The sequence below is a fragment of the Mytilus edulis genome, chromosome 7, assembly GCF_963676685.1.
Source record: "Mytilus edulis chromosome 7, xbMytEdul2.2, whole genome shotgun sequence".
NCBI classification, from domain to species: domain Eukaryota; kingdom Metazoa; phylum Mollusca; class Bivalvia; order Mytilida; family Mytilidae; genus Mytilus; species Mytilus edulis.
In genome coordinates, this window is record NC_092350.1 from 39,493,138 (window position 1) to 39,510,342 (window position 17,205).

Genomic DNA, 17,205 nt, shown 5'->3' on the forward strand with positions numbered 1-17,205 from the left:
TCTAAACCTACCATCGTTGGTTAACATGCAATATAGTGCACCTATATACCGTCTATCAACACTATGTTTCTAACCTGTTTCTATACCCACCGTCGGTGGTTAACATGCAATACAGTGTACCTATATACCGTATATCAACAGTATTTGTCTATACCTATCGTCGGTGGTTAACATGCAATATAGTCCTCCTATATACTGTCTATCAACAGTATTTAGTCTATACCTACCGTCGGTGGTTAACATGACATATAGTACTCCTATATACCGTATATCAACAGTACCTGTTTATACCTACCATCGGTGGTTAACAAGCAATACAGTACTCATATATACCGTATATCAAAAGTATTTGTCTATACCTACCGTCGGTGGTTAACGTAAAATATAGTGCTGTCTATTAAAATTATGTGTCTATACATACTGTCGGTGGTTAACATACAATAAAGTGCTCCTATAAACCGTCTATCAACAGTTTTCATTGATACCTACCGTCGATGGTCAATATAACGTATTATATGGTCCGTATTATATAGTGCTCATATATACCGTCTGTCAAAAGTATCTGAATTTACCTACCGTCGGTGGTTAACATACAATATAGTGCTCCTATATACCGTCTATTAACAGTATTTCTTTATACCTACCGTCGGTGGTTAACGTAAAATATAGTGCTCCTTTATATACCGTCTTTCGATAGTATTTCTTTATACCTACTGTCGGTGTTAACATAGAATTTAGTGCTCCTATATACCGTCTATCAACCGTATTTGTCTATACGTACCGGCGGTTGTTATCAAAACAAACTATTTTCAATCGACAGTCCAAAGTTTCGTATCTATACTTCACTCCGAATGACCGATGACATTTATTTGACCAGTAACATTCCCTATTGTATTCATTATTTAGTTTTCTCCCTGAACTTGTCTGAAATATTTGCGGCTGTACTGATGGCAAACAACAATCAATCAATTTCTTAAAGTACTTCTTAATCTAAATAATATATTATTTTTTAATCTAACCAGTAATATGTGATCGCTGAATGTACGTATGACAATTACGCCAATTTTGAAAAAGCATATTTTTTTTCATTTGCGCACATTGACATTTTTTAATTTGCGCCAAATTGATTCGAAAGGTTAGGTCTGATAAATTTAGATGATAAAATTAAACTTGTTTAACCAAACGCAGCAATTCAATGAACACAAGCTACAATATACAATATAGATAAATGTGTATATAGACACATGTTGAGCTCATGGGTATCATCATTTAATCACACTTCTGGTACCCGAACATTTACTTTCATATATGGAACCGATGCCATAAAAAAATACGCTTTAACTTATAAAAATTTTAATAAAAAAGCTTTATTGTAGGGAAGATATCACAAGGTTGCAGTTCAACTCAGTTAAAAAAGATTTGTGCATATGCAAATGTGCTTTTTATGTCAAACTGTTACAATCTTATTTTATAAAGTGCTACTTCAAGTGTGATGTACACTTGCAATAAACTTATCCTGCTTTCAATCCCCCTCCTCCTCCCCGTCACGTGTGAGCAAGTGGCAGGTGGCGAAAGGCCAGAAGGAATATTTTTGTTATTATCTAAATAAATTATATACATCTTATATGCCTCATGACTTGTGTTTACCTGTTAATTTGTGCAAATGAAGACAATAAATTTGGCGCAAAGAAATAAAAAAAAATAGGCGCTAATTAAGTGCAGATTGGCGCAAATGGAAAAAGCCGAAGCAAATATAATCTTTTCTCGTATCAAGATTTCAAGATGTTATTCATAACCTCAGACACATACTTGTGTACAAGAGGACAATAATATATACAACCATATTAAGATAATACATAGCGAGACAGGAAAAACGAAACACAAATACATAGTATATTTTAAAAGACAATTGGTATAATTAGATTAAGTATTTTATGATTTTCTTCACGAAAATTGATAATTTCCTTTGAACTTATACGTTACATATAGACAACAAGCCAGTGAATTTCTTCTTGCTTGGATTCATTACATAGTAATTTGGTACAAACTTTGATCTAAGAGCAGAAACATCAGCATTTTTACAGGTAAACAATATATGAAACTCATCCCCTATTCCCTCATTACATAATGTACATATTCTATTTTCCCTCGCGATCCCCGCCCATCTACCCGTCTCAATAGGTAACTTCAAATTCGAGCTTCGAAGTATAGATATGTAATATCTGTCCTTGGGTAATAATCGCAATAGATACGGTTCCAAACCAAACTCGAGTTTGAATAAAGAATAGAATTCACCCCTAGCAGATCAAATTGGTGTTTTCTTTCTTTTTTTCGTTCAGTTTCATCTAGTCCATTTGTTCATTTGACTCTGTCTCCATCACGACTAGGATGCATTTTAATTTATAATGTAAAGTCGTTCAGGTTTTTGTTTTATTATATAAAAAAAGAAGATATGGCATGATTGCCAATGAGACAACTCTCTAAAAGAGACAAAGTGACACCGGAATTAACTATAAAAAAAAACTTTAACAGATCACGGTACGCTGACGGTACAGATGTCTGTAAATTCAGAAATTAATGCGAGGTTTTTATTATTGCGACAATAATTAAGACTCGCATTTTGAAGTATTGCGTTTGAATTAATCGGCATTTTTTCTTAATCGTTGTAATCAAAATCTCATTTCAGGCTATAATGACACTCATCGCATTAAATATCTAATAATTGCACGCAACAAATTTACATTCAAAGTCTATGAATTTGATGTATATTTGACAAGACCAGTTCGTTCAAATTGCCAAAGATTCTATAATTAGTGTATTATTCTCCCAAGTTTATTTGAAAAGGTATAATTCCTCTATACAAATGGCAAAATCTTTCATAAAATATCCAGTAAGTTGGATAAACGTTTACAAAATCATCCCAATACAGTTTGATTTATATATTCACTTTGCTATTCCGTTCTTGCACAGTGATATAGTTCATTTTGCGTCATCCCATATTTTAGCAAAGGGAGATTATCTCAGGATCACCGTTACATTAGTAATAGCTCTCGTACATAAAATAGTTAGCTCGAACTGTATGAGCCTGTGTGAATCTGATCTTTATATTAAAAGTGCATAAATGGTTCACATATAGGTCTTATTTAAACATTAAACAGTATCAAAACAATTAGTGCATTATAATATAACCAAATAGGCATGCAAAAAAGAATCAATAGGCAAAATATGCTTGTCTACCGTCTAATTCTAATTGCTAATATTTACTGTATTGTACATAGCTCAATTCCATTCCATTCCATTCAATTTTATTTATTTTTTAATTTTCAGCAGAAAACAGTATTTCTAACAATTAAATTGAATTAATTTGATACACGGTAATCACTCTCATGTTTTTATTTACATCGCTGTCAATCATCCGGTAAAGATGAATATTCATTACTACCCTCGGTAGTTAACGTCCCTCGATGGTTAACTTTAAGTGCCTACCATATATCAACCCGACGTCATATAATTTTTTCATCAGACATATCTGTTGTTTTTCTGGTACCGTTATTCTGTTATTAACGTAAAACAGTCGTCAGTCAGATAACCGAGGACATGTCAGTTAGCAAGCTTGACGTGTGAGTTGTAAAAACGTATAAAACAACAGGCATTCAAGCCCTGAATCGCCCACCTAAGGAATCGCCCACCTGGCAAACGATGTCCACTAAGATTGTCAATCAGTGCCAAATTTCTCCATGGGTAGATGTAAGGAGATTACCATTTGATATTCTTTTTTTTAGCGACATTATATATGTATTCATCAAATATGCTTGTTACATTGTTACTTCAAGAGTCCAAGCTTTTCTTAACGTATCTTGTAATATCCCACTGATTACCGAGATTAGTATATATATAATTAGCTGTTGATAAAATTTAAATGTATGTACAAATTGTACAAAACGTTTTTTGTTACTCGTCATTCATTTTTGCTATGTGCTTTGTCTATATGCCTTTTTATGTTTCTTCGTTATATATATGACAAAACTATGTACTTTTACATCCCGTCATTGTATTATTGTATTGTGGTAGATTTTTATATTATTGTTTTTAATTTAAAAAAAAGTACTTGGTCTGTATGCCATTTTTTGCTTCTTTGTTACATGTTTGTATGTTTTTAAGTGATAAGAATTATACCATAATGTTGACTGCCGTATTATTGACTTTTTACCTATTAAGTCTGTTTGCTTTGTTCATGCATCGTTGTCAATATAAATGAATTTGATGCGACTGTCGTACACGTTAGAGGTTTAGCTAGCTATAAAAGCAGGTCCAACCAACTATTTTCTACATAAGAAAATGCCTGTACCAAGTCAGTAATATATGACAGTTGTTATCCATTCGTTTGATGTGTTTGAGCTTTTGATTTTACCATTTGATTAGGGACTTCCAGTTTTGAATTTTCCTCGGAGTTCAGTATTTTTATGATTTTACTTTTTTCTTGAAATACAATAGCAAGAATGTTTTATGCATTTTCTTTTTATCTATTCAATATAGTGTATAAATCTTTAAAGTAACTTCGGTAATGGATTTAAATTCATTGTTCGGTTTCCGAAATTTCTTTTTATGTATCCTTGAACACAAATTTGAACTAAAGTTAAATTGTTTGTACTTGAAATGGTCCCAGTTTATTTTCATTTTTTTTTTTTTATCTATTTTAATAATCTCCCCTTCTCCTCTCTCGAATATCAATTGTTTCTATCCTAAACATGCATGCTGCCAACTTTTACCGTCTGAAAGATGATGGCTTAACCTAACAATTTTTAAGATTTCCATAAAAAAAACACAAGACTGAACGCTCTGTTTCATTTCAGTGAAAACGGCCAGGTTTGTATTCAGATCAAAATTCAACACAACAGTTTTCTGCAAGGAACAATAACACAAAGTTTGGTTTCAATCTGTCGTGTAGTTTCAGACGAGAAGATTTTTTTAAAAGTATTTGAATGAAATCTTCCATTGCAATAAAACACGATTAAAGGACAATAACTCCAACATCCATTTATGAATCGTCATGAAAATTTGACCATGCTTTTATCTCATCATGATTAACATTTTTTTATCAGGTCTTGACTATAACTGTTCCTCAAGACATTAAGTGGTAGATATCTTGGCAGTCGCATAAAGTGTCTGGTTTCAGTTTCTAGACTTATTGAAGACTGTTTTTTTATTTCTGTTCGTAGCATTCATGTACTATAATGATTTAACGACATAACGCTTGTTATGTATGCTACCAGTGTCAGAGTGAATATAAACTGATACCTAATATATATGGAAGTTTTTAACGACCTTGACTGGCTATACAGCCCTTGCACGGTCGGTTGATACCTAAAGGATGTTTGACTAGACTAAGTAGTTATAAAACCAGTATCTACGCACAATTTCTTTTCAAGTCTAAATGCCTTAACTAAGTGTGGAACGGGATGATTGTCCCTCAACTGTTTCATATTAATGAGTTAATGTATATAACGTTATATACTCTTACAGATTTATCTTTTTTTGTGAAGCTTCCCTCTTTGGTCGTGTTCTAAGCGTTGGTAGGACACTTATTATTCAATTTAGGCCGCTTCCTATAAAAGTTGTGCTCTAAATCGAATATATGTAAGTTTTTTCTATATTTCCAATATATTTCGACTTCAAGCACTACTGAAGAGAGCCTATAACTCGAAACGTTTATATGCATGTTAATTTATACATCAAAATGGGCATACATATATATACCGTCTGAATTGTTTCTTATATATAACTACCACTAGGTCAATTTTACTGGCACATTGTTAGATTTTTATTCCCCGAAGGAACCATCAGTACAGCAGCTTGTACAAAATAGTACATGATAAACATGATTCAAATCTATTTACGCAATTCGACAAATTACTCAAGTTGAAACTGATCTCAATTCAAGTTGAGAACTTGAGTACAATGACAGCATGATGTTTGTCTTCTTTTTTTAAAACAGGTGTTACAAATGCGTTATTCCAATTATCTTACATTGACAAACAATAAAGTGTGAACATATTTATATTGGTCTATAATGTCTAAAATCATGATAATAGAACAACATGGTAATTTTGAATTTTGGCGCTAACAACTTTTGAAGAGTTATCTTTCCCATTTGTTTACAGATGGCGTCGTGGTCGTTTCGGTACGTCAATGGCTGTTTATCATAGGAGCGATATCTTCGAAGATTCATGTTGTCGAAAAAACTATGCAAGCACGAAACATGTATATTCTGATTTGAAAAATGGTAAGCACATGATGTAAATATAAGGTTTTTCCTTTTATTTATAGGTATTTGAACGTTGCAAATTTGCTCAAATGACATTTATTTAATATTGATTGGCGATGTCAAGATATCGATCGCTAGAAAATTTATGTTTTACTGAACATTTATTTGCATCAGTATCTGTGGGTGAAAATGGAAAGTTGGACTACTTTTTCTGAATATGGGAGATTTTTAATTGTTCATTCAAGGTTAGTTTGTTTCATTCTTATATAATTACATGCAATGTGTATAAGGTAAGCCGGTTTTAGACAAATTATTTTTACATTGACATTGTGCATAATTTTGTATACATAATTTCATCGGCTTTACACTCTCCCACTTCATTTGCATTCAAGTCAAAAGGAAGCATACTAAAAACAAAAGTTGTGATTTATACAGGTTCAAAATCAGAACAGTGCAAGTTAAAACTGATTAAATCTGGAAGTCTTATTTTATTTACAATGACATACATGTACCTAGTGTAAGGTTTGTACATGTATGCAATGTGCAGTAGAGTCCCAGGGGTCTGAGCGACAGGTGATATACAACTAGAAATGTACAATACACCTTGACCTTATCACTATTTGTTTGCCATTACCATGATTACTGGACATCACTCAGGTTCCCGTAAAATTTTGACGTTAGAATTAATAACATTTGACACCACAATCAATCATGACAATTTTTTATTGTGAAACTGTATATACAGAAGATTTTATGAAATAAATTGTTTCACACCATATTACCTCATTACTGGTTTGATCATTTTATTAAGTGGGTACATATACATAAGTCTTGGTGAATTGTCTTGACAATATGTTTCAGAAATTCAAGATCATAAGTATAATTTATAGACGAATAGCAGTGTACAGAAAATATCAGCTCTATATGATTGCAGGGTCACAGTTAAGAATCAATTGATGTCCGAAAGAATGCATAATTTCCAAGTTTAGTATGACATCCGTTATCACTGATGAACTAGTATACATATTTGTGTAAAGGCCAGCTGAAGGACTCCTCTGGGTACGGGAGTTTCTCTTCATTGAAGACCAATTGGTGGCCTTGGGCTGATGTCTGCTCTATGGTCATGATGGTCAGGTTGTTGTCTCTTTGACACATTCCTTATTTTCATTCTTAATTTTATATATATTATATAAATATTAATATATACAAAATATTGTACATGTATACCTAATTCTAGGTGCAATGATGTGATCGTAGAAAGGTAAAAAAAAGTAAGAAGTCTTGAAAGGCAATTTTAATTTTTTGATGTGACATTTGTTTGTTTGTCTTTTGTCTGTCTTTCATTTGTCTGTCTATCACGCTTTAGCAGATTTGGTGAAGGTAGTTTTTGATGAAGTTGAAGTCATTTTAACTTGGAACTTAGTACACATGCATGGTTCCCTATGATATGATCTTTCAAACTTGAATGCTTAAACATGTTAAAGTTATTGTTTTGACTGCAATTTCACAGTCAACTGATCATGGAAAACGATAGTGCAAGTGGGGCAATAGTGTTCTATGGACACATACTTGTTTTTACACATTTATTAATCATGTTAATGGTCTGAGACCACCATTATTTCGTAGTGCATTTCTTTTGGAATATAAATTAAAATTAAAAAATCCCACCTGCGCTTTCTCAATGAAATTTTTACAGTGATAGTGTGTTGTACTACTTTTGGGACAAATTATATCAAAATTATAGAAAACTTCATAGACTCTAACTATAAAATTTTTACAGCCCCCCCCCCCCCCTACTTGCAATTTGAGACATTAAACATGGAGAAATAAATTTGGAAGGGGTATAAAAATTAATGGCAAGTAACTCACTGTGAACACTTTAGGGGCTACATGTTTATATGTGGAAAACGAAAATCAAAGGACGACAATTGTGGTCTCAGACCTAATGGCATACATTTTGTAACTTGAATTACTATAAAAAAAAAGATTTTGCCCAGTGGTTCCCAAGGCTTTGAGAAATCAACTGGACATTTGGTCCAGTAAAACATTCTTCTTATCTGGACTAGACTCTTCTTTTCAGGACCTTAACCATGTTAACACATATGATTTGGATAAAGTTAAAAAAATTACTGGTTATTTGGTCCAGTAATACATATCACTTAACTGGACCAAATCAATTTTTACCGGACTTTGCCCAATGTCTGACGACCTTCAGAATGACTAGTTGTGTGACATCATTCATGGTAAATAAGACATAATTTTTGTACATGTATGCATGCAGTAACAGTAAATAATCATGAATATTTGATATGAATTATTACTTGATATTCAGTTCTGATTGCAGAGCTCTGTACTGTAACTCTATTCCATATTTTCAGATGAACACTCTATACACTAAGACGGTAAAGTTGTCAGTTTTGAAGGAGAGGATATTAGGTAAAGGGTAATTACAAGTCTAGTTTGACCGTCACCATGTCAGATACAGCATCTACGCCACAAAGACTATTTTGTCCACGTCTAATAGATTACATTACAATCGTAAGCAGCCATCATCCAAATCAAAACAACAATGTGGCTCAAACACCAGAGTTACTAAGGAGATATCCTCTAGAAGATCACAAAGATTTTGCCTTACCATCCGATATTATTTTCTTTTGTCAGCCAGAAGGATGCATAAGTGTTGGTCCAAAACGAATGAGTCTTCGGGAGACCACGTCTTTTGTTTTTACATTAACAGAAAAAGATTCTGGAATAATCAGATATGGTATTTGTGTAAACTTTTTCCGACCTTTCGAAAAAAAGTGTCATGAAAAATGGAAAAGTGACAATAGGACTAGTACCGATGGTAATGGCAATTCATTAACTATTGACCATGAAAAAAGTAAACAAAAATCTCCGAAAAGTAGTCGTAAAATGAAAACTGCATCAATGGTGCGGAACAATGTTTTAACCTCACTATGCATAGTTAGTCATCATCCATTTTTTTCTACGTTTCGTGAATGTCTTTTCATATTACGTCGACTCATTGATGCATGCCATGAAAGAACATGTTCCAAAAGAATTGGTGTTTCATCTGCTAGAGATAAATCAAGGTAAGCCAGTTATAATGAAACAATCTTTGTCCTTTAACATCTTTTTATAAGAATTATCCTAGCAAAATAAACAATAAACTCAAGATTGAGATCATTTGACTTTTTGTTGAGGCAAAATTTACTCAATTCATGAAAGGACTTGTTTCATAAAAGTTTTTAGTACAATTGTTTATTATAAGCTTATAAAGCTTCCGTGCTGTTATAAGTACAATGTAATCAAGAACAACTTTATACATACCAATAAATTGATTGAATTTTGTTCATTCTAACAAGATTAAAATTGACATTTCATGTCATCTACTATTGATTAGAAATGTTGTCTTTGCAGCAAGTTCTAAATAAAAAAAATCCTTATTGAATTTCAAATACATACAGTATGATATAGTCTTTTAATTTTGTATAATTTACACTTTTTCATTGTACAATGTACTTAGAACAAAGTAATCCATTTATAAGGGAAGAAGTCCCCTATTTCATGTATTACGGTACAAAAAACAAAAAAAAACAATTGGGAAAAATTTTAGTTAGAACTGCTAACATGGCTAATGAACTCAAACTCGTTAACTTTTTTTTCACACTTTTTTATTTCCCACATTTGCACAGAAATCTACTTCCTTCTTCTGGTTGCGTTGTCATACATGTAAGACTTAATAAAATACATATTTATCAGTCTAGTTAAATATTTTTTCAGAAGGAACACAAAACCAATTTCATTTTTATGCCCCACCTACGATAGTAGAGGGGCATTATGTTTTCTGGTCTGTGCCTCCGTTCGTTCGTTTGTCCATTCGTTCGTTCGTCCAACTTCAGGTTAAAGTTTTTGGTCAAGGTAGTTTTTGATAAAGTTGAAGTCCAATCCACTTGAAACTTAGTACACATGTTCCCCATGATATGATCTTTCTAATTTCAATGCCAAATTAGAGTTTTGACCCCAATTTCATGGTCAACTGAACATAGAAAATGAAAGTGCGAAGTTCAGGTTAAAGTTTTTGATGAAGTTAAAGTCACAACTACTTGAAACTAAGTACACATGTTCCCTATGATATATGATCTTTCTAATTTTAATTCCAAATTAAAAAATTTGACCCCAATTTCACGGTCCACAAAACATGGAAAATTATAGTGCGAGTGGGGCATCCGTGTACTATGGACACATTCTTGTTAATAATTCTTTGATATGAAAAAATCATTACCTGAGGCCAAATAAAAAAAGTATGTGTGGTTCCAGTTACATCTGAAAAAAAGTTAGGGTAGGTACAACATGTAGGTAGGTAGGGATTTTTTTTTATGTTTTTTTTTTACATTGAGTCTATGGGAGCAACATTTTGACTTCAACAGTGCTTAATGAAAAAAGACAATAAAATCTTTAGGGTAGGCTATTTTTGAGGTGAAAAAGTAGGGAAGGTAGGGTTACTGGAACCACACATATTTTAATTTGGCCTGATGATTATGGATAGTGTTTCTATGTTTACATTAAAGTCATAAGAAACCTCAAATAAAAAAAAAATAATGCATATGTTTTTTATAACTCAATGGATAGTTTTCATTGTAAAACTTAGGTACATATACTTTTTTCTGAAGAAAATTCTTTAATTTATTCATATTTAGAAGAAGTTTACTTTATTTGAATTGCTTCCTTCCAGCAAGCAATTCCCCCGATATATTTTCCGTATGCAAGGTGACCTCAGTGTGACCCATCTCGTTAAAATCCGGTGACCACAATACGCATGGATGTCCTTAAAATAAACTTTTATCTGAATTTACATGTTAAACACGTGCTCAATTTCCATGCTTTTTTGTTTATTTTTCGTCAATTGTTGACAAACAGGTGACAATCGTTAAACTTCGGCTTCAAAACACGAACTTTAATTACCTGCCATATTTTCACAACAACAATGACCGATTGAAAAAATAATTGACGTTTATACGAAATTTACACGAAAAAAATGATAAATTTGAGCACAGAAGACTAAGTTTATGTTGTTTGTATGCATTGGTTTAAGAATTGGAAGAACATTATTTTTCACCGGTCACTCGTTTCTTATGACTTTAAATATGACGTCATAACATAAATAATGTCACAACTTAAATCCTTAAAAACAGAACCAAAATAAGAAACGTTACGGTATTTCCTTTTTAACACAATTTGAAGTTTAAATATGTTTGAAAAAAAAAAAAAATTCATACAGACTTTGCCCCCTTTCACAGGTAATGCCTGCTTCATATTACTCTTACATGTCTGCATGTACATTTTTGTATGCAGTATTATAATTACATGTATATAATTACATACATTTGTACATGCTCAACAAGTTCAACATGAACATTAACAAAATTATCCATCTTGGTGTTAAATACACCATTTTTTGTACCTGTTTTTCAGCATTGAAAATTATAAAATATTGTTGGAATTTTGACCAAATTTTTAAGCATGGCTTTTAGACTGAGGAATCCAAAACCCTTCATGTGTCCCTATATCATGTACAAATGTATAAGAATAAACTTTCCATGGCACATTTTTGCATAGAACTTTGAAATCTTTACTAATAGCATTTTATTTTTGTATAATACCATCCTCGGTGATCATGATCATATTAAATACATTACATTTAGTGTAGGTTGAACTTTTGACATTCTATGGTAATGACAGTTTCATTGTCTTTGAAACGCTCCAAAAGGAATTCTGATTACTTTTTTTTGACAAACTGACAATTTTGATTTAATTTCATTCTGGAATGTGTCTGAAGCATAAAAAGCTAAGGATGGTTTAGACTAGAAAAAACTGAACACTTGTTATTGGATTTGGTTAGACATTTGAAGCCTGTAGATAGTGTAAATTGCTATATAGAAGGAAAGTCTAATCTGCTTATTTACACTTCGCGTCTGAAATTGATTCAGTAAACAAACATGACAGTCAATATTCATATGATATTATTATATATGGCAACTCAAAAAATTAATTTGTGTGCATAACTGTCAGCAGGAGTTTGTAATACGCCCAGTGTAAATGATGTTTACACAGAAAATCATTAAACAGCATAAAATACATCTATGCATGTTTTTGTTTGTCCATTAGTTATGCTAGTTACTATTATAAACCAACTTATTTTCGTGAGCGATTAATTTTCGCGATCTTCGCGAGTAGAAAAATAACACGAATATAAGTCATTGCGAATATGTAAAACTTGGATCGTTCCTTATTAAACTTCATCAAGTAAATCACAAAATGGCGAAGTTAAATAGCCGCGAAGTGGTCAAGAAAGGGTAAAACGCGAAATAAAATATCCGCGAAAATAAGTTGGTTTACAGTATATGGATTTGGATATTGGCGTGACGATGTAGTGGACAGAGTTGTTGTCTTCCAATTGTCCAATTTAAATTTTTAAGACCACATCATTCATTCTGTGTCAGAAAATGAGAAACTTATGCTGCGTCAAATATTTAATCTCTGTTTAAAGTTGTGTCCATACTCCATATACATGTACAAATGTATACTTGCCCCAACTGCATTTAGAGTTCCACCTCTGCAGTTTTATCTTACTTGGTGCCCACTGTGGAGCATCTTTTTTTTATTGAAAATTTAAATGTATAACTCATTTTAAAGCATGCACATGTAAAATACTTGACTGCCATTTCAGGGACACAGTATGGGGAGTTTTAACAGGACAGGGAAGTGATAATCTGACAGGTTTGGTCATGCATGAAGTCAAGGAGATTGAGACATGGATCCTGAGACTGTTAAGTGCACCTGTACCAGTACCTGGCAAGACAAGAGTTGAGGTTATTATTACATGTATTGTGTTGCATTATTTGGATTTTATCAGTTGGACTAAAAATTAGATGGTTTAAAAAACCATAAAATAAATATATTTGAAGGTATAAATTAAAAACAAAGCCTATTTTGCTTGAAAATGTACTTTGTAAACTTTGTTTGCAATACATACATTGTACATTGGATTGTCTTAAGTTATTACCACATATATCTTTTATAACACTAGTACTGTAGCTGGAAAAATGAGTCTATGCACTGAACTTGATAATTTTGCTATCTAGAGCATAGTTAACTGGCAGACTTAAAAGCTAAATGCTTTCGAAATTGAAGGTGATTAAGAAATTTGTTCCATTAAAATGGTTTCTAAGATGTAACTTCTGCAAATGAAAATCGTCAAATTGACATCTAATGATCAGCTTCAAAGAAGTTAATAACATTGGAACGAGAGCAGACTCAAATTGTTTTTGATGAAATCTTTCACTTCAAGTTCTCTTATAAAGAAAGTGGGATGGACCTTTACTAAAAGTATTTTGCAGTAAATTGCCCTTGTTAAGTGTAATCTTCTCAGAAATGCTTCAGACTCGTTACAGTAATTGACATTTTGTAAAAGATTTTTCCTTGATTTGGAAATCAATCACTTGCTTGGGTAACTAGAATACTTTAGATCAGTAAAACATAGTATTGATATATGATTATGTCATGATAAGTTGAAATCAATGGTTATAAGGAAGAACTAAAGATTTTGTTAAGGTGCGTTTTTTCAAGTAATACTTGCAATTTTTTAGCATTTAATCATTGCTTAATACAGAATTAAATAAATTCATGTATCATAAAAGTCACATGTTTAAGTGATTTTGTGTCCAAATGATCCATTGTTATGTTGTTGTTCGTTATGTTTTTCTTACTTTCCATCTGACATTAGTCATGTAGTCATTTATGTAATGACTGTCCTCGATAAAATACAAAATATGCAATGCCGTAATTCTTTAGTAGATTGATTTTTTGTTTGTTTCATAAATTTAAGGTTGTTAAATTTATAGAGTAACTGTAGGACAAATGTAGGAAGGAAGGCAAGAAACTGATAAAAATATTTTTTTGGTCTATTTACATTTATTATATACTAACTGAAACTTTTAGATAACAGTCAATGTATTTTGAAGCTGCTCTATTGTTATTTGTTAACAGTAATACATTCATGGTTGATGTTGTGAACAAGCTCAGCATAACTTTCAAAAACTTAAAAAACTCAACAAAAAAATTGTTTTATATTAAACAGATAAATAAGCTTTTGCCATTGGGGAAACAAAACATCAATTGAAAGTGTGAATTCCTATATTATTTTTGCCGTACATGTGTTAAAATTTAACAAAGGAAACCCATAGGATGTTATAACTATTGCTTTCACAGCTGTTATAAAGGTAGTTTTATTCTAGTGCCCCTGGTACATACATAACTTACATGTTTAACACATTGTGCATTTTAAACAAAATCGTTATATCACAAAATCAAGTCACAAAATTTGTACTTGAAATGACTTTTCATGCTTTCAAAACATAATGATTAAAAAGATATTTTATACAATGTATTTGTAAATTAAAACTTTTATACCTTTATTTTTATTTTGAAAGATGTTACTTTTTTGTCACCATGAAACTTATGAATGAATCCAAATTTAAAGTGAAACGAAAGTTGTTATACATGCTTTGAGCTATAAATACAAATTTAGAACCATTTTCACATGATTTTAATTCCTTTCACTGGTATATAATTTTTCAGTTCCTTTTTCACCTTCCTGTTAAAAAAAGTAGTACTCCCACCTTCTCAAAATGTCATTTGATTTCTATTAAAACATAAAACTTTGATGAAATAAATAAAAAACTATAGGCTCCTTTAACCTTTTGTATAAATTGGCTATTTTAAAGATAAATCAAGTTGTGTAAAACACTTTTCTATGGAAAATATTTCAATTGAATATAGCAACGATGTGACTTTATTATCCTCCTACACAAATACCTATATAGCTACTAAATCTGAGAAGTTTGACATTTTCAATAGGGTATATATATATTGACCTATTTCAAGATGTGGATTTATAAATTTGTTTTTTAGTACATTGTACATGTACATTGATTCAACATAACTAAACTTAATAATTTATTTTACGAATTACTACTATTTAAGACTATAAGCATGATAAGATTGAAAGAGGGTAAATGAAGTGATGAACCTTGTATATTTATATGTACATAACAGTAACTTAAATTGCTCTGTACAAAAAAGTAAAGGTACAATTTTTTACATGAATATTATAATGGATAAAAAGCATTTTTTCTTTCTTTTATTAAAGCATTAATTTTTGTACTAATAATTTATAACGAGAAAAGTATTCAATAATCAAAATAAGGCATATGGTTCATAAAAATTCATTACACAAATTCTTTGCATGCACTTGACAAAGTGCCTTTATTTGCTATCCTCCATCTTGACATCATAGTGGGTCTTCAACAAGGAGCAAAAACTTGTACATCTGTCACTTGAAGGTCAAGACAGCCCCTAACACTGGTTTATGTGTAAATCTTTGCTCTATGGCACTCATTCCACAAATTAACATGTAATCTTATTTAAAATTTCACCTTTGCCATGTATTATAAATCGAATAGGTGTTTTACACTGAAATTTTTAAGTTGATATTGTCTTATTCATTATTTTTGATATCATATCATATTCATTGTTCATTTTACAGTGCAGTGCTGTCTCTATCTGTTTCTCTGGAAATTCATCTGACCTCTCTTTGTAAATCAAATAATAGTTTTGGATATAGTACTTGAATGAGTGAGATGCTTTATAAACTAACACATTTCACATACAACGAAAAAAAAATTAGAAAATGGGAAATCTGAAATTTGTGTTAGATAACAACAACTCTTCTTTTTCTTTTTACAGGTCCAGGTTTTACCAAAAGATTTACAGCCCCCATTGTTGTTTGCCTTGCCAGATCATACCCGGTTTTCACTTATAGACTTCCCCTTACATTTACCATTAGAGCTGTTAGGTGTTGATACATGTCTGAAAGTTCTCACCGCTATCATGTTAGAATATAAGGTAAGCACTAGTAAACAACATTTATATAGTAAAATAATCCTAAGTGTGTGAACAGGCCGTGAAGTCATAAAAATTTCAAGTCAGGTTTTTGTACTCATACATTATCACTGGACTAGTATATATTTGTTATGGGGCCAGCTGAAGGACGCCTCCGGGTGCGGGAATTTCTCGCTACATTGAAGACCTGTTGGTGACCCTCTGCTGTTGTTTTTTATTTGGTCGGGTTGTTGTCTCTTTGACACATTCCCCATTTCCATTCTCAATTTTATATACTCTGAAATCGAGATTTGATTTCATATTTCAAGCATGATTTTTGTGCTCCAATCACTAAGCAAAGTTTTTTGACTTCAACCCCAGATCTTTACTGGCAAATAGTATTTTGTTTCTTATTGGAAAAAATTGCTTATCCAGCTGTATGCCACAGAGGAGGAGTTGGTTATCTTGACCTTTGATAGTCATCATTGACCTTAGGAATAGCCAATAGCTAGATAAAAAAAAATAACATCAAAAGAAATATTGAATTTATTTTTATTTCTTTATTGTATTTTACTGGTAAACAGACTTCATTATTACACTTTTTCACTGAAAGCAGTAAAAACCTTAACTATTTTTAATATCTTTTAATTTATGTGCTTTCTCTACAAGGGTGTTTTATACTCTCTGTGATGTTGGTCTTGTTTACTTGTAGGTTGTGATGCAATCTCGTGATTACAATGCCCTGACAATGAGTGTGATGGCATTTGTCTACATGCTTTACCCATTAGAATATATGTTTCCTGTTATACCATTGTTGCCAACCTGCATGTCGTCAGGAGAACAGGTAAATGATACTGCCCATGTCTTTTTTATTTATATCTCTAATCAGCACACATGCTGACCATACATCATGATGTTTCTCTAAAAAGGAAAAGACCATGTATATTAGTTTTTAAACTTAAATAATTGTAAAACCTCCAGAAAGTCCGTTTCTCAAA

The 17,205-nt window shown here is 31.8% G+C and overlaps 1 protein-coding gene across 32 annotated transcripts in view; it reads left to right on the top strand.

The window, feature by feature from the left end:
* The first annotated feature begins 6,149 nt into the window (after positions 1-6,149).
* Positions 6,150-17,205, top strand: part of LOC139482678 (MAP kinase-activating death domain protein-like) — a 68,031-nt gene continuing 56,975 nt past the window's right edge. For 27 of the 32 annotated variants that reach the window (XR_011654910.1, XM_071266711.1, XM_071266700.1 and 24 more), the window contains exons 1-5: positions 6,154-6,283; positions 8,644-9,357; positions 12,996-13,137; positions 16,073-16,231; positions 16,920-17,051. Coding sequence is in view for 31 of the 32 variants with exons in the window: in XM_071266711.1 (XP_071122812.1) it covers positions 8,738-9,357; positions 12,996-13,137; positions 16,073-16,231; positions 16,920-17,051 (1,053 nt within the window). In the remaining variant the exon portion in view is untranslated. Of the gene's footprint in view, positions 6,284-8,643; positions 9,358-12,995; positions 13,138-16,072; positions 16,232-16,919; positions 17,052-17,205 lie in introns of all 32 variants that reach the window. The other 5 variants (XM_071266707.1, XM_071266699.1, XM_071266717.1 and 2 more) reach the window with 1 other exon arrangement.